This window comes from Anguilla rostrata, chromosome 5, assembly GCF_018555375.3.
Source record: "Anguilla rostrata isolate EN2019 chromosome 5, ASM1855537v3, whole genome shotgun sequence".
Lineage (NCBI taxonomy): Eukaryota > Metazoa > Chordata > Actinopteri > Anguilliformes > Anguillidae > Anguilla > Anguilla rostrata.
Genome location: NC_057937.1, coordinates 23,419,656 through 23,436,585, shown reverse-complemented (window position 1 = coordinate 23,436,585; position 16,930 = coordinate 23,419,656). Strand labels below are relative to the sequence as shown.

General features: G+C 38.8%; 1 protein-coding gene across 17 annotated transcripts in view; it reads right to left on the bottom strand.

Annotated features, from left to right (window-relative positions):
• map2k5 (mitogen-activated protein kinase kinase 5) overlaps nucleotides 1–16,930 on the bottom strand; it is a 235,386-nt gene that overhangs the window by 206,149 nt on the left and 12,307 nt on the right. For 13 of the 17 annotated variants that reach the window (XR_010330020.1, XR_010330021.1, XM_064335641.1 and 10 more), the window contains exons 3-4: nucleotides 14,948–15,022; nucleotides 13,484–13,551 (exon numbers count right to left, since the gene is read on the bottom strand). Coding sequence is in view for 15 of the 17 variants with exons in the window: in XM_064335641.1 (XP_064191711.1) it covers nucleotides 13,484–13,551; nucleotides 14,948–15,022 (143 nt within the window). In the remaining 2 variants the exon portion in view is untranslated. Of the gene's footprint in view, nucleotides 1–13,483; nucleotides 13,552–14,942; nucleotides 15,023–16,930 lie in introns of all 17 variants that reach the window. The other 4 variants (XM_064335642.1, XM_064335649.1, XM_064335650.1 and 1 more) reach the window with 2 other exon arrangements.

The following is a 16,930-nucleotide window of genomic DNA, read 5'->3' as shown; positions in this document are numbered from 1 at the left end:
GGTTTTTGTTGTCACCAATTATACTAGACAAATTATCTAATTAGCCGAATACCTTAAAAGCTGGTTTCACTGTAGGGTAACACTTTTACAATAAGGTCACATGAATTGGCATTAACAAATGTAGTTGTTAACATGAATTAATGATGTACGAATATATTAACAAAGCTGTACAGATTTACTTATCAATATTTAGTAGTTGGCAACTGCATTAGTTCATGCCAATTCATGTGACCTCACCTTAAGTGTTACCACAATAAGATTTGGAACACAGGAAGAGTCTTTAACTGTTCCGTTATGAATATACCTTTAATACGATGTAAAAAAAATTAGCTGCTTCCCTCAGCAAATAATATCTATCATTGCGGAGAAAGGATCTGTGTACTTTGTATTTTGGCCAATCGTTTTCCATTTCAGGAACAGAAATTAAAAAGCAAGAAATTAATGGGTATTCGATATTCATTTCATTTTAAAAGCATAAATCGAAAAACGAGAATCAATTGGTTAAACTCATTGGAAAAAATATTCAGGAGAAACAATGGTTGTAGTATCTACTGTATATCTGGCAGCAGCACGGTGGTTTGAGGCTCATTTGATACCTTGGACCCTTGATGACTGAAAGCCATTTAGCCAAAAAATGTGTTCCATACTGTATCAGCATAATTTACAGCTGAATCTAGTCCCACCCTCCAATTCCCATAGAGATCTATTCAAATGGAAAGAGTTTTTGTATCGCTTGTAGGACAACCTGACAATAAGATATCCAGACTCTGATGATGTTGATAGGTCACAGACATCAGGAAGTCATGGCATGCAAAGGATTTGCAACCAAATACGAAACATGACTCTTTTATTTGACATTATGTTAATTTGTCTAAAACACTGAAATGGGGACTACATATAAAACGTGCTGTAATTACTACATGGTGAAACCAAAATGTATAAGAATACCCTTTAATAAAAGCTCGGAGTCTGCACTTTGACCACGTGTGAATTGTTTGAGTACAAACAGAGAAAATAAAATCTTAAATCAGAAAAAAGCTGAAAAATGCAGGTGGTTTTAATGCTGTGGCTGATCGGTGTATGTGTCTGTATAAATGGATACAATGCTGTTTTTTTTATTTAAAAAGTGCATGTAATGTGATGTCTTTTAGACATTTACAATTTGCTGAAGGGATCAAATTCCTCATCTGGAACATAAATCTGTACCATATTTGTCGCTGACATTTCGGAAATGCTATTAGCCATTCTCTTCTATCTTCCAGCCATTTCGGGCTAGAGAATGAAATATTAACACAAAAATGATACTTAAATACTCCCAAGGAGTCAACATAAATTGATGAAATTTGGTACCTATTATCGCCACCCTAAGGGAGAGCCCAATCCAACAGTATTGGCCCAACAGAATCAAATAGTGGCATTATAAAGCACAATTATTTTACAAAATATTTATATTCCTGAAAAATGTGTTGTTCAGGTGTTGTCTTTTCAACATTTAAAACTTATTGGAGTGATTACTTTACTCATTAGGAATACATGCGGTACCTGCACCTTGTGTCACCGCCATCTTGGATTGCTGCCATTTTGGAAATGCAATCCAATTAGCCATTTTCCTCATTCCCCAGTTTTGGCACTGAATGGCCAAGGTGGTGTTATAACTGAAATTGAATTTCCAATATTCAAACAATCATAATGCCTGCCCTTTTGGGTGAGACACTTGAATCCTACTTCACATCATGTCTCTCATGGACTCAAATCCGTATGCGTCATTGTGTCCACCATTTTGAGTTTTCCACCATTTTGCATTTGTTGAAAAACATTCAACTCTTTGAGCCATAAGGTGTCCTTGACCTTGTATTGCATTTTAACTGGATATTGTGTTAACTTATTTGTATTGTATGACAGTTGTATTCGTCTGTTTGTATTCTTGTGTTATTGTTGTAACAATGTTTATGCTGCTTTCTTGGCCAGGTCACTTTTGAAAAAGAGATTTTAATCTCAATGAGACTTTTACCAGGTTAAATAAATGATATATTTAATATATCCTTTATATATATATATATATATATAAGGTGATTTTGACATTTTTTCACTGCCCTCAGTTTTCTAGATTAAACAGGTTTATCCAATAGATAACCACTCATGCAACCCTCATTTTGTTCACATTTTGTCCCTATAAGGAAATGTCAAGATGAGGGCGGGATGTGATATGGATTAGTTGGTAGGCCAATTATATGGTAATACAGTCGGAAAAAATCATTTTTGCTAAGTAAAAACATTTATAAACTCAGTAGAGTGCAGACCCCTGCCAGGTGTGGTAGCTTTGCTGATGCAACAATAGAGGCTACACAATCAATGCAAGCAGACAAATACAATATTACAAGTTATTATTAGTCTGACCCCCAATCCTTTCTCTTCTAAACCTTAACCCGGCATCACCCAATCAGGGCAAACATCCTCAAGCCATGCTGGGTAAGATGGCCACAGGAGAAAGTTGTTTGTGTTACATTTGGTTTCAGAGCCTGGAAGAAGAAGAGTTTTCCTCTTTTTATTTTGGTGGTGGTTCCTTGGTTGTGTGCTTGTAGCTGATTTCCTTTCATCCTGTGGCGCTTATACTAGAAGTGGGTAATACTTTGGCAAGGTCTGGCTTACCGGTCTCTCTCTCTCTGTCTCTCTCTTTTCTGGTATTTCTAGATTAGTTGTTCAATGTCTTGTATTATGTCTTCTGTTGGGTAATTTAGAAGTAGAGTGCCTGCATTCAATAAAGAATGTATGTTTCCAATTCATTAATATAATTGATTGCTTCTTATTGAATTCAATTATTTAATCTTAAAACCTGGTATAGAGCTGGTTTAGACTTGTTGGTTGATTCCACCAGTGCACTGTAGACTGGCCTATCAATGAATTCGGCAATTTAATGAATAATTCCCATTTTAAATAATAATGATTAAATTAAATCACACAAAATATATTTTACATGTAGGTTAAGTGAGGGGTTCTAGCACGCAATATCTCTTGTGTTCAGTATTCAGAGCGCTGGACATTGTAACAAGGGCACTGACTGTTGGAACTGCTGGATTCAGAAAATAAACATATTCTTAATTAATTCTTACTTGTCCGACATAACGGTGGTGACATGTTAGCTAATTTCATTCCTATCAGCCACGATGTGTTAGACAGAGCTAACGTTGACGTTAGTGTTTGGCACTTTCGTTTCAAATCCGGACAGGAACAATCTGGACGGGAACAATTCCAATAGACCAGCGATGTAAAATATCAATTTAAACGTGAAAATGCCAACAAAATAATTGCCACAGATTCAAACATAAACGTACCCCTTTACTTGGCGCATTGTTTTGTTGGCATTTTAACGTTGAAATTGACATTTTACATCGCTGGTCTTTCATTCCAAATGGAAGCAGTTGTTGATTACTTGCGGCCCCTACCGGCCGGTTCGGAGGAGTGAGGAGTTATCACTCAATGTATTTCAATGGACAATGATGGAAATTAATTCAAATAAAATACTTGACCGATTTGCAAAATATTCAAGAATTCAGGTCCTTGGCCTGCTGTCAGCATGCACAACAAGTATTAGGCTGATCAGCCCAGTAGTATGCGAGATTAGCTGCGGACATATACACAAACACACACACGTGACCAAACGCATAATCCCCTCCAGGCTCTCGCCTGGTGGCGATGATAAATATGTATAAAAATATCAGCAAAGTACCTGGCAGAAATATGCTCAAAGAACTGAAATGGTCAAATAAAACAGTTTCCTTTTAATTTGATGATACTTCAAGATAGAGATGAAAATTTAATGCAATTCTTTAATCAATCGTTGGCAGGGGCGGCCCGTGGCATAGGCGACATAGTGCGCCCTCTCGTGGCAACAACAGAGTTGTGTCGCTTTTCTTTTCTAGTGCAGCGGAATATGCCACTAACATAATTTTATTAATCATGCAGTAACAACATTATCAACAAAAACAGCCTTTTAATTACAATAATAAACATACTGCGCCCCCTGAACTGTCAGACACAAGTTGACAACATGATGGAATAAACACTGCTGCTATCATGACGTGATACATGTAACCAATGCATGATAGCATGCACGATATTACGCACTATTACACACAAGACTGTCTAAGCGTCTAGGTCTGCCTTTGAGTTGCAGCTGCAAAATGAGTCAAAAAAAAGGACAAAATTATCAGGCGCACAAGGCAGGAAGCAGCGCAAAGAAGAGCAGCAGAAGAAAGAACAATATAGAGGTAAGAATCACCACAATTGTGCGCATCATTAATGTTTAGTTATTTTCGATTAGCTTTTCTTCAAAAAAAAAGACTAACTAGCCAGCTAGTTAGTTAGCCGGGTAATGTCAGCAGATGGAAGACCTGTTATCAGCTGATTGATAGAATTTGCGTCTGGTAGGAGCCAGCCAGTTTAATTCCATAATAGGCCTACTGCTTACATTGGTTTGTTATGTAAAATCATCACAATATGGTTATACCTCATTTGATGACGTGATTGTACTATACCTTGAGCTAGCTATATAAATATAGTCTATGTTCTTCCAGTTAGCTAGCTAGCACCTAGCAACTAGCTATCTTGTGCACGGTTCATGTAGCCTATACAGCTTTGCATTTTATGCCATTAAAAAATAAAAAAAACATTTTTCCATGATTACTTTTTTCTAACGGCTGCCGTTGCTGCATGCACTGTAAGATTTTGCCTAGTTAGCTAGATGTCAGTACAGTAGCCTTTGATTTCAGGCTGTAGCCAGTGCCTTTTTTTTTTACACAGTGCACAAGTTCTTGGGAATGAGTGGCAGGCTATTTGACACATGTAGAGTACTTTAAATACAGAATGTATTGCATTTCCTCATGTATTACATACCCATATATGACAAGCCCAAGCCTATCGTTCATATTGCATTAAAAATGCAGACACCAAATGCATTATGATGTGTAATGTATCATCTACACATTCAGTATATATGTTACTTTAGATACATATTTCATATTTAAAAATGTTTTAACCAGTTTTATTAACTAGTGAGTGTAACCTATTGAGTGAAGGGACATTTGCATTTGTGCTTGTGTGTGTGGGTGTGTGCCTGTGCATGTCTTTATTTGTGTTAAAGGCTCATGTCTAGTATCTTCCATATTCTAAAAGATTCTCTAATGAAGTATTTACAAGAGACTCCAGCCTCTCCATCCACCTCCTCTCACCCAGCCCCCAGTGACCAAGGTGACCCAACCTCTCCTTCTACCTCTTCTCAACTTTATTCTGAAAAGACCTCAAGCTCTCTGTCTACACAAAGAAGTCAAGGCGTGTTACGATTTGAAAGGGAAGTCTACCATTGCACTTTTCTGCCTATTTGTATTTTTTTCTATTCTTGTTAGCAGTTCTCAAAAGTTTCTTGATTTATTATTATTTATAGTTAATATGTTATTTATTATATATTGTACTTTACTTTTACTTGTTGATATTGTTTTACAATGTTTAATTTCTTGCATTAAAGTGTTCAGTTAAAAAATGAAGTGGTGTTCAGTGTTTAAGGTTGGGCACATATGTGACGGCTGCTGGAGAAAAGGTCCGCAAGTCGCAAATCTTGAAATCACGCTAGGAGGCAAAAAAGGTTTTTTAAATTTTTTTTTACTGTTTTCCTTTTTTTCATATTACGAAAGTTAAAGTGTTGAAGAAGTCACTCAATAGAATAAACAACATTTTTAGGGTCACTAAATACTTATCATTTGTCAGCAAAGTCGGCTTGTTTTAGTGATTCTTACAGCCGGGTTTTGGAGGCGTGATGGGGGTGCAGTTTAATTAGCATGTTTGATTTCGTTGGCTATTGTTACTTTGTTTCGGTCAAGCCACCGCCCATAAATAAAGCCGTGTGGTAGTAGCCTATGTTTGTTTACTGTGTGAGGTTGCTAAAATGGCGGACGCTCAATCAGTAGGTGAGAGCATAAGCTTTCTAACGATGTATAACGTCTAATTTTGCTTTTGGAATAGCGTTTTATAGGTTAGCGTAACCGAACATTTTCTTACCATGGCATTCGCTCTATATGGTAGCATTAAAAGATGTTGCACCTAACGAAACGTTGTCAACGATTTTTCGTCATTCCTTGGAAAATACCATTATTATTGAGGACTTCTGGGCATAGCTAAGCCATATGTTTGCTGATAGACCTATCTGACATCGTTTTCTGGAGCAAAACAGAAGCGGATATAACTGTCATTGATTTACTGTCTCTGTCTCCATCTACTGAACATAGATAAGATTTCATCATTGCTATGTAAGTATTACTGCTCAAAATATTTCGGTTATTACGTTATTTTAGAAATTGAGTGTCTTTAAATAGGTTAGTGGTATTATGTAATGTGGATATTTCACACTGTAATGTAAGCGTTAGTTAGTAGTGTAATGGTTTTTGTGACGCATACAACAGTGATGAGGAGAGTGTTGGAACATTGCCAAAACGTGGTGGACGGCTGAAAAATGTTTTTATATCGTCCCATTCCCATACAAGAAAACATAGGAGTGTACAGAGTATAGAAATAGGCTACATACAAGAGTTAATTATTACACATTTAGGTACTGTGCAGCATTGTGTGACTATATGTTTGCATTATGTTTAAATTATATCTATGTTTCATCTTAAACCTTCATAAGGGGCTCATATGCTTTACAATGGACAAAAAGCATTATATTCCTTTTTGGAGAGATTTTGGATTTGTTCCTGGACCCTTAGCTATTTTAGACCAGTGTTAATAATTTAGACATTGTGGGTAGATTTGGAGATGCTGGGTACACTGCTTAGTTTTTGCTTCATAGATCTTTAGTAGTTCTACATATCCACCTTTAGATTTTATGAACTTGTGGTCAAGAAGTTTTTGATCCAGGACATGTATACTTAAATCCGCAATCTCCCAGTATTTCATTGCGAACTAAAAAAGGAGCAAATTCATTTTAGATTTTTTGCCTTGACCATTGCATTTGTGGTACTTTATTTCTTACAAAATTATGAATATAAAGTAATCTAAGCTAGTATTATAAATGGTACAAATGTATTGCTTCATTTAAGACATTTTTCTAGTCTCTGTGGTATTCACATCTGGAGTTATAAAGCTTTAAATAGGGTAACCCCTAAATGGGCAAGGATTTACAGGTACTCTAGTGGGGGAGTGGTTGGGGTGGAGTTAACTAGCTATTGTTCCCACCCATTATCTCCCTGTGAGAAGTGTGAAAAGTTCAAGATCTTTCAAGGGGATTTTCTCTGCTACTTGATTTTAGGAGTACCAACATTCAAATAAGCATATCTTCTTCAACTATTTTCAGATTTCAATGTATGACACATTTGAAATCTTATAATCTGCACTTTCGTAATCTGTAAAAAACTGAAAAATGACCTTGCCCTACTTGCGGACCAAAACACCAGCACCTGTCACATATTAGGTGGGGGGGGGGGGGCGCCAATCTAAAATCTCGCCTAGGGCTCCAACATTGTCAGGGCTGGCCCTGATCGCCGGCACCCATTAATCAATTAATAATGATTAAATGATAAGTATAAAATCTCCTATATGGCCTGTGAAAAAAATGACTCAATATAGGCCTAACACTTGATTAGTTATATATACAGCATATGAGAGATTTGTTAGAACATGGTAGCAATTGACCTAATGGTGACGTTGTAGAACACATTCAAAATTCACTCCCGGCACAATGCCAGCATGTGTATAATAACTAGTCTAGTTAAACTATTAGGCCAAACGCTACCTACCGCTAATAACATGACAAGCTAAAGCTAGTCCAAGTCTACAACTGGTACAATCCATGAACTTTTGTGAAAAAAATGGCAGTAGGTCTCCTATCAAATTCAGTGTGAATAAAAATACACAACCTTCCCAACTTATCACTAGCTTTCAGTTATGCACTGACGGTAACAAATTCAATGTCCTTTTTACTAGCGGTTGGCTATGTGTATACCAGACCTGGGTCAAATACATTTTAATTTAAATTACAAAATGTATTTGAAAATACATTTAAGGAGCATTTGCATGTACTTTCAAATATGTCTTAAAAACATTTTAAATACTGAATTTTAAAATATAAATACAAATACGCATCTGTATTTAACCCAGGTCTGCTGCTCAACCACTCTTAACACACACCACTTAAAGATTTGGTTTTCCTGCCATCTCTGCAACCCCTGTCCAGTCCATTGACTGCATGTCTGGTTGGGGTATATAAAGCCAGCTGGCTTGATTGGCAAGTTGACAACGGGTGGGAAGCAGGTTCACTATTATTGAAATCATCACATCTGAATATTTTATATATTTCAGACAGTTTAGTATTCTGTATAGGCTACTGACTGTATAGTGTTCTGTGATGAATAAATCCTAGTTTTAAAGATGATAATATTATTATACTTAATATTTATAATTAATTATATCAAATGACTTGGTATGTATGAAATATTTCAAAATTTTTAAATTGTATTTATATTTTAATGTATTTTTAAAAAGGCTCTAAATACTATTTGAAAAAGAATTTGGTTTCCCAGGAAAGTATTTATTTAAAGGAATGTATCTTTAAATACCATTAGTGAAAGTATTTGGTTTTCCATTAAAATTATTTAAATAAACCAAATACAAAATATTTAATGCATAAATGTATTTGAAAATACTTCAAATAAGTATTTACATCCATTTTCAAATGCAAATATGTATTTGTATTTGACCCAGGTCTGGTGTATACATATAATAAATGGACCACTTAACATATAATAAATTCATGTGCAGAGCACTCCAAAAAATCTAATTAGTTGTTATTTAAAACTAAGCGACATACCCCACATACAGTATGTAGGGCAACTGCAGTCCTCTCTCTGAGGGCACAAAAAGCTTTATTCCTGCATAAGCTCCCAAATGAGCCTGTGTCCTTTACTTTCAACATTTCAAAATGATCTTCCACTTCCCTTCAGGATCGCCAGACCCCTCATGCCAGATGCTCATAATTCTCCACCATAATTCCTCCTTGCATGTAGTGGAGGTATAGTAATGAATGTTCATTCCTTGTTAACCACGCTTGAGGTATGATAGCTTCGGTCTGTGCCAGCTCGGCGCCTAAATAATTGCTGTGTATTCCTATAGAACATCACCGACAACTAGCGGGTACCCTCGATATTTCATGGCCGTTCCATTCACGCCAGCGAATGGAGAAAAGTCTTATCATATTAAGCATTATTAGCAAATACGATTCCAATATCCAATGGGTCTGAAAAACCGAGTGAGTGCAGGCTATTAGAATCTTACATTATCGCATTTCTGAGTACCCTAGCCTGCACAACTGAGAAATAATTCTTCATCTTCCCGTAAGCTAAAGCAAAAGTAATCATGTTTGGTATGGTTATCTTTTAATACTCCCGACGAAGGTCAGGGGACAAAGTATATTCACCTTTCTTGCATTGCTAAATAATTATCCAACTAGTTCAAAATTGAATACATATTTACGTTATTGAAGCCCGCCCCCAATGGGAAAGACGGACGTGATATGACGGTGTGCCTTCCAAACAGCCAATGACAGCTCAGACCGCTTTCTCACCTGGCCAGGTATTTTCAGTCAATGTCCACCGAGGCCAATTCTTCTTTTCCAATTTTTTCCCCCTCCGTACCCAAGCTATTGCTCACATAGATTTTGAGGGAGCTACCATAGCCTTGGTGTCCCCGCCGAATAACCCTGGATCGCTGTACCGTTGGACTTCGCACCACTTTGGGACCGTGTGTGGACCGCCTTGAAGTACTGACGGGTTCATGTTGGGAGTCTGGTGTCGCCGATCAAGCTGGCCTGGCCCAAGCTGCATTTTCCCGGCTTTGAACATAGCGGAAATCCCTCTTTCCTCTCTTCCTCTCCTCTCCACACCCTGACTCTTAAGTAACGCCATAATTCAAAGTTTAACCTACCATGGGCTATTTATGCATCTGTATGACCTCCGTTAAATTGGCACCCCATGTGATCAGAACATGAATAAAAATATTATCATTCGTTTGCGGTGCGTTTGTACCGAAAAAAATCATAATTTGTGCCGGTATGATTTTTGATATATTTCACATTATTTTTTACGAGCTGTGATGTCACTTTCAACCCCAAGTAACTCCAAATCGCTCCAAAGCGGTCATTTGTTCTACGTTTGTGCTCATTTGTGCTGTTGAAAGAAACAAATGTGCTGTATTTGTTTTGTTAAGTGCCATTATGTTTATTTAGATATGAAACGGTTTATTATTAGCCATGACGTCATCTTCTACCCCAACAATCTCCGAATTGGCCCAAAGTGGAGTCATTCGTTTGTGCTGGGTTTGTGCTCATTTGTGCCGTAAAAATTATTGTTTGTGTCGGTATGAAACGGTGCTGTTTGTGTCGGTATGAAACGGCACGGGAGAGCAACATTGTGGGAATCCGTATCCACCAGACCCGCGTCGGCGCTCTCTGCCGTCAACTGGGATCATCCTTGTATGGGTTATTTGTGAATAATGAAACAAATCTACCCCCGTATCCTTGGGAGCTGCGCGGGAAACGCTAGGAAGTAAGCACTCCTTTCAGTGTAAAAATGTTTTTTTTTTAATTTCCCGAGGTCATGAATTCATTTGGGCAACTTTGATAGCCTAGTCCACTTGATACTGGAGATCTGCTGTACAGGAGATTACTGACTCCCCTGAATAATCAGCTAGATCTAAACACGACTGCTGTGTTCAACATCTCTTTTCGATCCGATCGGTCTGCGCAGATTCGCTGACTTGTATAACAACTGAAAGGGTTTGCTGTATGACAGAGAAGAAATCCTGTCATATAGTCTAATCTGCGCAGAGCAAGAGAAGTTGAACATGACCAAAGAGGGCTCGTGGTTAAACCTTCATAAGGGGCTCATTTATATGCTTTATAATGGACAAAAACCATTATATTCATTTTTGGAGAGATTTTGGATATGTTTCTGGACCCCTAGCTATTTTAGACCACTGTACTGACTGAAAGCTTGTAATTACCACTTACAAATGATGCAACAGTGATTTTCTTGAGTAAAAACAGTTGATTTGTTGTGAAATACATGAATTTGTTGTGATTTACAGCAATGCATAATTTACACATTTTGGGTAGATTTGGAGACGCTTAGTTTTTGCTTCATAGATCTCTAGTAGTTCTACATATCCACCCTTAGATTTTATGAACTTGCGGTCAAGAGGTTTTTGATCCAGGACATGTATACGTTAACCTGCTGTATACACTCACCGGCCACTTCATTAGGTGACAGGAGTGGCACCCAGTGTGGTCTTCTGCTGCTGTAGCCCATCTGCTTCAAAGTTTGACCTGGTGTGCATTCAGAGATGCTCTTCTGCATACGTGGGTTGTGACAAGTGATTATTTGAGTTACTGTTGTCTTTCTATCAGCTCGAACCAGTCTGGCCATTCTCCTCTGACCTCTGCCATCAACAAGGCATTTCCGCCCAGAGAACTGCCGCTCACTGGATATTTTCTCTTTTTCGGACCATTCTCTGTAAACCCTAGAAAAGGTTGTGCATGAAAATCCCAGTAGATCAGCAGTTTCTGAAATACTCAAACTAGCCCGTCTGGCACCAACAACCATGCCACGTTCAAAGTCACTTAAATCACCTTTCTTCCCCAATCTGATGCTTGGTTTGAACTTCAGCAGATCATCTTGACTATGTCTACATGCCTAAATGCATTGAGTTGCTGCCATGTGATTGGCTGATAAGATATTTGCGTTAACCGGTGCAGTTCGCAGTTGACCAGGTGTACATAATGAAGTGGTCGGTGAGTGTATATGCAATCTCCCAGTATTTCATTGCAAACTAAAAAAGAACAAATAGATTTTTTATTTTTTGCTTAGACAATTGCATTTGTGGCACTTTATTTCTTCCTAAATTATGAATATAAAATAATCTAAGTTAGTATTGTAAATGGTACAAATGTCTTGCTTCATTCAAGCCATTTTTCAAGTCTCTGTGATGCTCACATCTGGAATTATAAAGCTTTAAATAGGGTACCCCCTAAATGGACAAGAATTGGCCAGATTTGGCATGTGTGCTAAGGGGTTAAATAAAGTATAAATAAAATATATGTATATTAGGACCTTACATCTGCTTGGAGTGCAGTGGTAATCTTGAGTCAAAGAGGAATGCTAGGTTAAAGTGAATGCTATTTATTGTACAGTATGTTAATAATGGCAATATACAACGGTGAATAAGTTTGTGTGGAGTTCAATGGCTACACGCATATGATGCGTAGGAGACAGTGTTGATGAGTCGCCCTGAACCATTGTCTTTCCCTTTATATACCCAAAGATTAAAAGAAAACCCCAAGTCATCAAATAAACCCACAATCACAACAAAATAGTACATCAACAATCCTACTTGCACTATCTCTGTAAGCATACCACCACGGGTTAAACTTTGTATCTGGCTAGGTGCTGACCCATAGGTATAAAGATCTTTAGTCAGCACCCCACCACTAAAGACACCAACTTGCTCCCCATGACATCAGGTTTCCAACAATACAAAACATGATTACATGATATTATGGAGAACCTAATTAGGATGTTTTGCAAATGAGCACAGTCTCATCACACCTACTGATTCCCTGTCAGCACAGTAAACAGTCTGTATTCCTTTGGGGGTCTGATAAGAGGTACACTTGTGTAAACCGCATTAAAATACGCTGCATTAAATTTCACACGGCCTCAGATCGAATCCAGACAGTGCCAATGCTGACCGTGGTAACCCCTGCATCACCCAGGGTATGGGAGGATTCAGTCAGATAGGGCTCTGAATTTCATTGCTCTTCAGCGACCCCCACTGGTGAATAAGGGCACTCGCAAAACTGCACGTTATAGCCACAAAAGAAACGTCTTCCTGCAACCCCACGCTGTGTTAGCTTACCGGCGGTCTGCGATGTGAAAAGTATCTGTTGAATGCCACGTTTTGGAGGAGAACCATGGATGCCTCAGTTCTCTCGAAATGGCGAAGTGGTTTGTGCATGCAGCACGGCTGTGGCTGCCTACAGTTGTACATTCCTTGATGTTCGTGGAAATTGTATATATACAGCCCTGGATTGGGCAGCTTTTTTTTTTTTTTTAATTCAAAATGACTAAAAAGAACTACGAAGGTACTGCTCATCAGGTGAACACAACTACTTCATCATCAGGAATGCAACCACCAGAACATAAAAACAGAAACATTGACAGCTTGGTCTGGCGCATATTCAGGTTCGTTTTCAAACAGCATGCCAAGGATAAAAAACCTGTGATGATCTCAGAAAAGCAATTGATAATGCTCAACATACTGAGAAGGTATACAAAGCCATTTTCAAACAATATGAAGCCTCTAATTTTAGTGAGAATGTGCTTTCGAACATTGTTCACCCATTCAGGAGTGGTGGTGGTGGTTGGGGTTGTTCTGGGTTACTTACATATGACAGCATGGCTTTCAGCTCTTCGTCACTCCTCACCGTGATTCTGTCACCTACCTCATCCTCATCTGCAAACCAAAAGCAGATCATTACTCAAAAGCCAAAAGTTTACATACACAGAGGCTAAAGATATTCAAACTCAGTTTGTCACAATGGCGCACATTTCATGTTACCATACATTTCTTTTGGCAAGTCAATTAGGACATCATCTTTGTTTACATCAGAGGTCATTTTAAAACAATTGATTAGAGACAGATTTATTTCAGCTTTAATTCACTATATCAGAATTCCAGTGGGTCGAAAGTTTACATATACCAAATTGACTGTCTCTTTAAACAGTCTGGAAGATTCCAGAAATTGATGTAATGACTTTTTAGAAGCTTCAGTTTGACATATGGTCATTTGGGAGTTAATTGGCACCTGTGGCTGTATTTAAGGGCCTAACTTTAGAGCCACTGCCTTTTTGCCCTTCATGGCGTGGGAAAATCCAAAAATCCAAAATTTGAACTGTTTGGCCATAATGATCAGCACTACGTATGGAGGAAAAGGGTGAGGGCTTATGTGATGGTATTATTGGAGCAAAACAACTGAGCACGTGACAGTGGAATTTGTACTCACAGAGAAAAATGCTTTAGCAGTTGCAAACTTGTAGAATTTCTTTTCTCTCCCACAAATTATATTCATATATTCCTGAAAATGCTTTAGCGGTGGCTAGCTATAAATGCATACCGGTGTATGAGTCCTGAGTGCGTTGTGCTGATCATAGCGTAGGCTAGCGGAGCAGCTAACTAATTTGTGAGATGTGAGATTGAACTGCTGTACCCATTGATATACTATCACCGAGGTTCAGAAAATGTAAGCCGAAGTTCAGCGCCACGCTACGATCAACACAACGCACACACGCTGGTATGCACTTATAGCTAGCCACCACTACAGAATTTTCAGGAATATGGGAGCATGCAGCTGAAATCATCTACGGAAAGCAACCTCACAGCGATCTTATCTACGATCAGTAGGCAGTGTTGGGCTTCACTTCGGGGGCTTATTCTGCTGTTACAGCTCATTTCCAGCCCAAACCACTGCAAAGAGAGCAAACTTTTTTTGTCAGTGACATTTCCTTCTGACGTCTATGACGGCGACCGTGACCACGACATTTAGTTTGCCTATTTGTATAGCTATTTCCGTGGATAAAATCGCATTTATAATTATTATTTTCTGTTAAAAACATTTAATTCATATTCAGGGAGACAGCCAACTACTTGCAAGTTAGATGACGTGTAGCCATTTACTAATACGATCACATTTCAGGCTGGAAAATAACCCATTAAACCAGAGAAATTGCTGAGTTGTCTTAGAATCTTTATCGTCAAAGAATGTAGCAAGGCTGGCACCGTCGGCATAGCAACGAACGCTGCAACAAAAATTTAAGTACGTCACAATGGTTTTAGAATGTCATTACCTCACCCGGATCATTTTTGCAGCCCGGATCAAAACTGGCATGACAGTTCCACTCTGGAGCGGCTGAGTCACGTGCGACACCTAATGGTAAAATTCGGTATTACCGGTCCGGTCCAGTATTTGGCTTAATATCAAACCAGTTTGAAAATTTTTACATTGGCCCAACCCTGCTCTCAAACTGTCATTTCTGTACATTCTGACCCCATTTCAACAGACAGAATTCACAAACAACTTCACACGTCCACACAATAAAGCCCCAAACTAAGGGGATTTTGTGTTTTCTCCTTCTTTTTCCTGCCTCAAATACTCCTAGCCCACAAAGAATGTCTCCACATTGGTCATTTTAGGTACATCAGCCAATATAAACATTGGATACAAACAAGAAATGAACATATATACAAGTGCTCATGTTTAAACGAGTAAAACTGTGCATCTCTGACTACTTCCCCTCATAGCTCACTGGATAGTGTTTTCGCCTTTGAAACTTTTTACACGACTGATAGACCCCGGTTCAAACCCCCCCCCCCCCGACTGAAGCAAATTTCTAACTCATTACAATGGCTTGCTGACTAACTAAAAATACAACATTTTTACTATTGCTTTTGCATCTGTAAAATCTTTCCGGGAAAATCATTTATATTTCAGAAAATCAAAATAAAATACACCAGCATTTTACACAGTTCCGTTTTCAGGATTTTCACCATGTTTAACATTAGCTACCTTGCCAACCACACGACAGACCGACTGCATACAGCGTACAGACGGCTGTCAAATTAAACTCCACAATCAGCATTGCACTCCCGTCTGGTAGGTAACATTACCGGTTCTATAGAAGCTGGCGCCAGATAATGACACTAAAATAACAAAATACACCCACACATCAGACAGTTCTGCTTTCGGAATTTTCACAGAGTCAAAATCAAATCACATCAAATTTTATTTGTATAGCGTATTTTACAGCAGTTGTCACAATACGCTTTACAGACAACCCTGGCCTAAACCCCCACAGGAGCAAGCCTAATGCAACAGTGGCAAGGAAAAACTCCCTGTGGCAGATGGGAAGAAACCTCGGAAGGAACCAGGCTCAAGGGGGAAACCCAGGGCCGGCCCGTCCATTGGGCAACTCTGGGCAACCGCCCAGGGCGGCAGGTGTCGAGGGGCGGCACATGAGCGCCGACATAGCAGCCTAGTTTAGTGATGTGGGCAGGGGCGTGTCTACGTGGTGGCCAGGGGTGGCACCCACCCACACTGAAATCTGATTGGCCACCACGGGTGCCCCCCCTACTGGATCTGGCACTTGATAGCTTTTTAGGTTGTCAATCAAGTCTTTTTAAAACTCTCGGCTTCCAGCGTGTTAGCCTATCGCAGCCATGTGTGACTGTCTCGATCAGCCAATGAGTGAGTGAGAGTGAGTGAATCGGAGAAATTGTTCTGGTGCAACCTTTCTTTTTTCCAGTCGAACTTCCCTTTCTCTGTACATTCGCTAGTTAGTACACTCAGTATTTGCCTTGTGAGCTGACAGTGACCATTCTAACCAATCAAACGTGAGCTTGACATTCTTACCTTTAATGCTGATTTTAGATTGGTTAATATTAGCCTTCAATCACTCCCCTTTCGCAGCACTCCAGTGTCACGTGACACAGAGAGCTAACGCGTTAACTAATGTTACCTGAAGACAAAAGTTTATGATCAATTTATTATCGTTACCTAAGTAACTAGCTAAATTGGTAACGTTAGCTAGCGTTACCAAAAGCTAAAATGAAAAATCATTGACAAACACAGAGCGGAAGTTAACTTAGGGCCAAGCGCATAATTGGCAACACGCTTGCGTCCGATGAAAGCGTCTATACACCAAGTTAAGTATATTTTTATGACATCGTTTTCCTACACATTGATTCACTGGGGTCTCCAACCTGCAATATGCTCTTTAAGTGTGAGAGTTTAACTAAGCACGGAGCCAGCGTGAAACACACTAAATTTAAACCAATG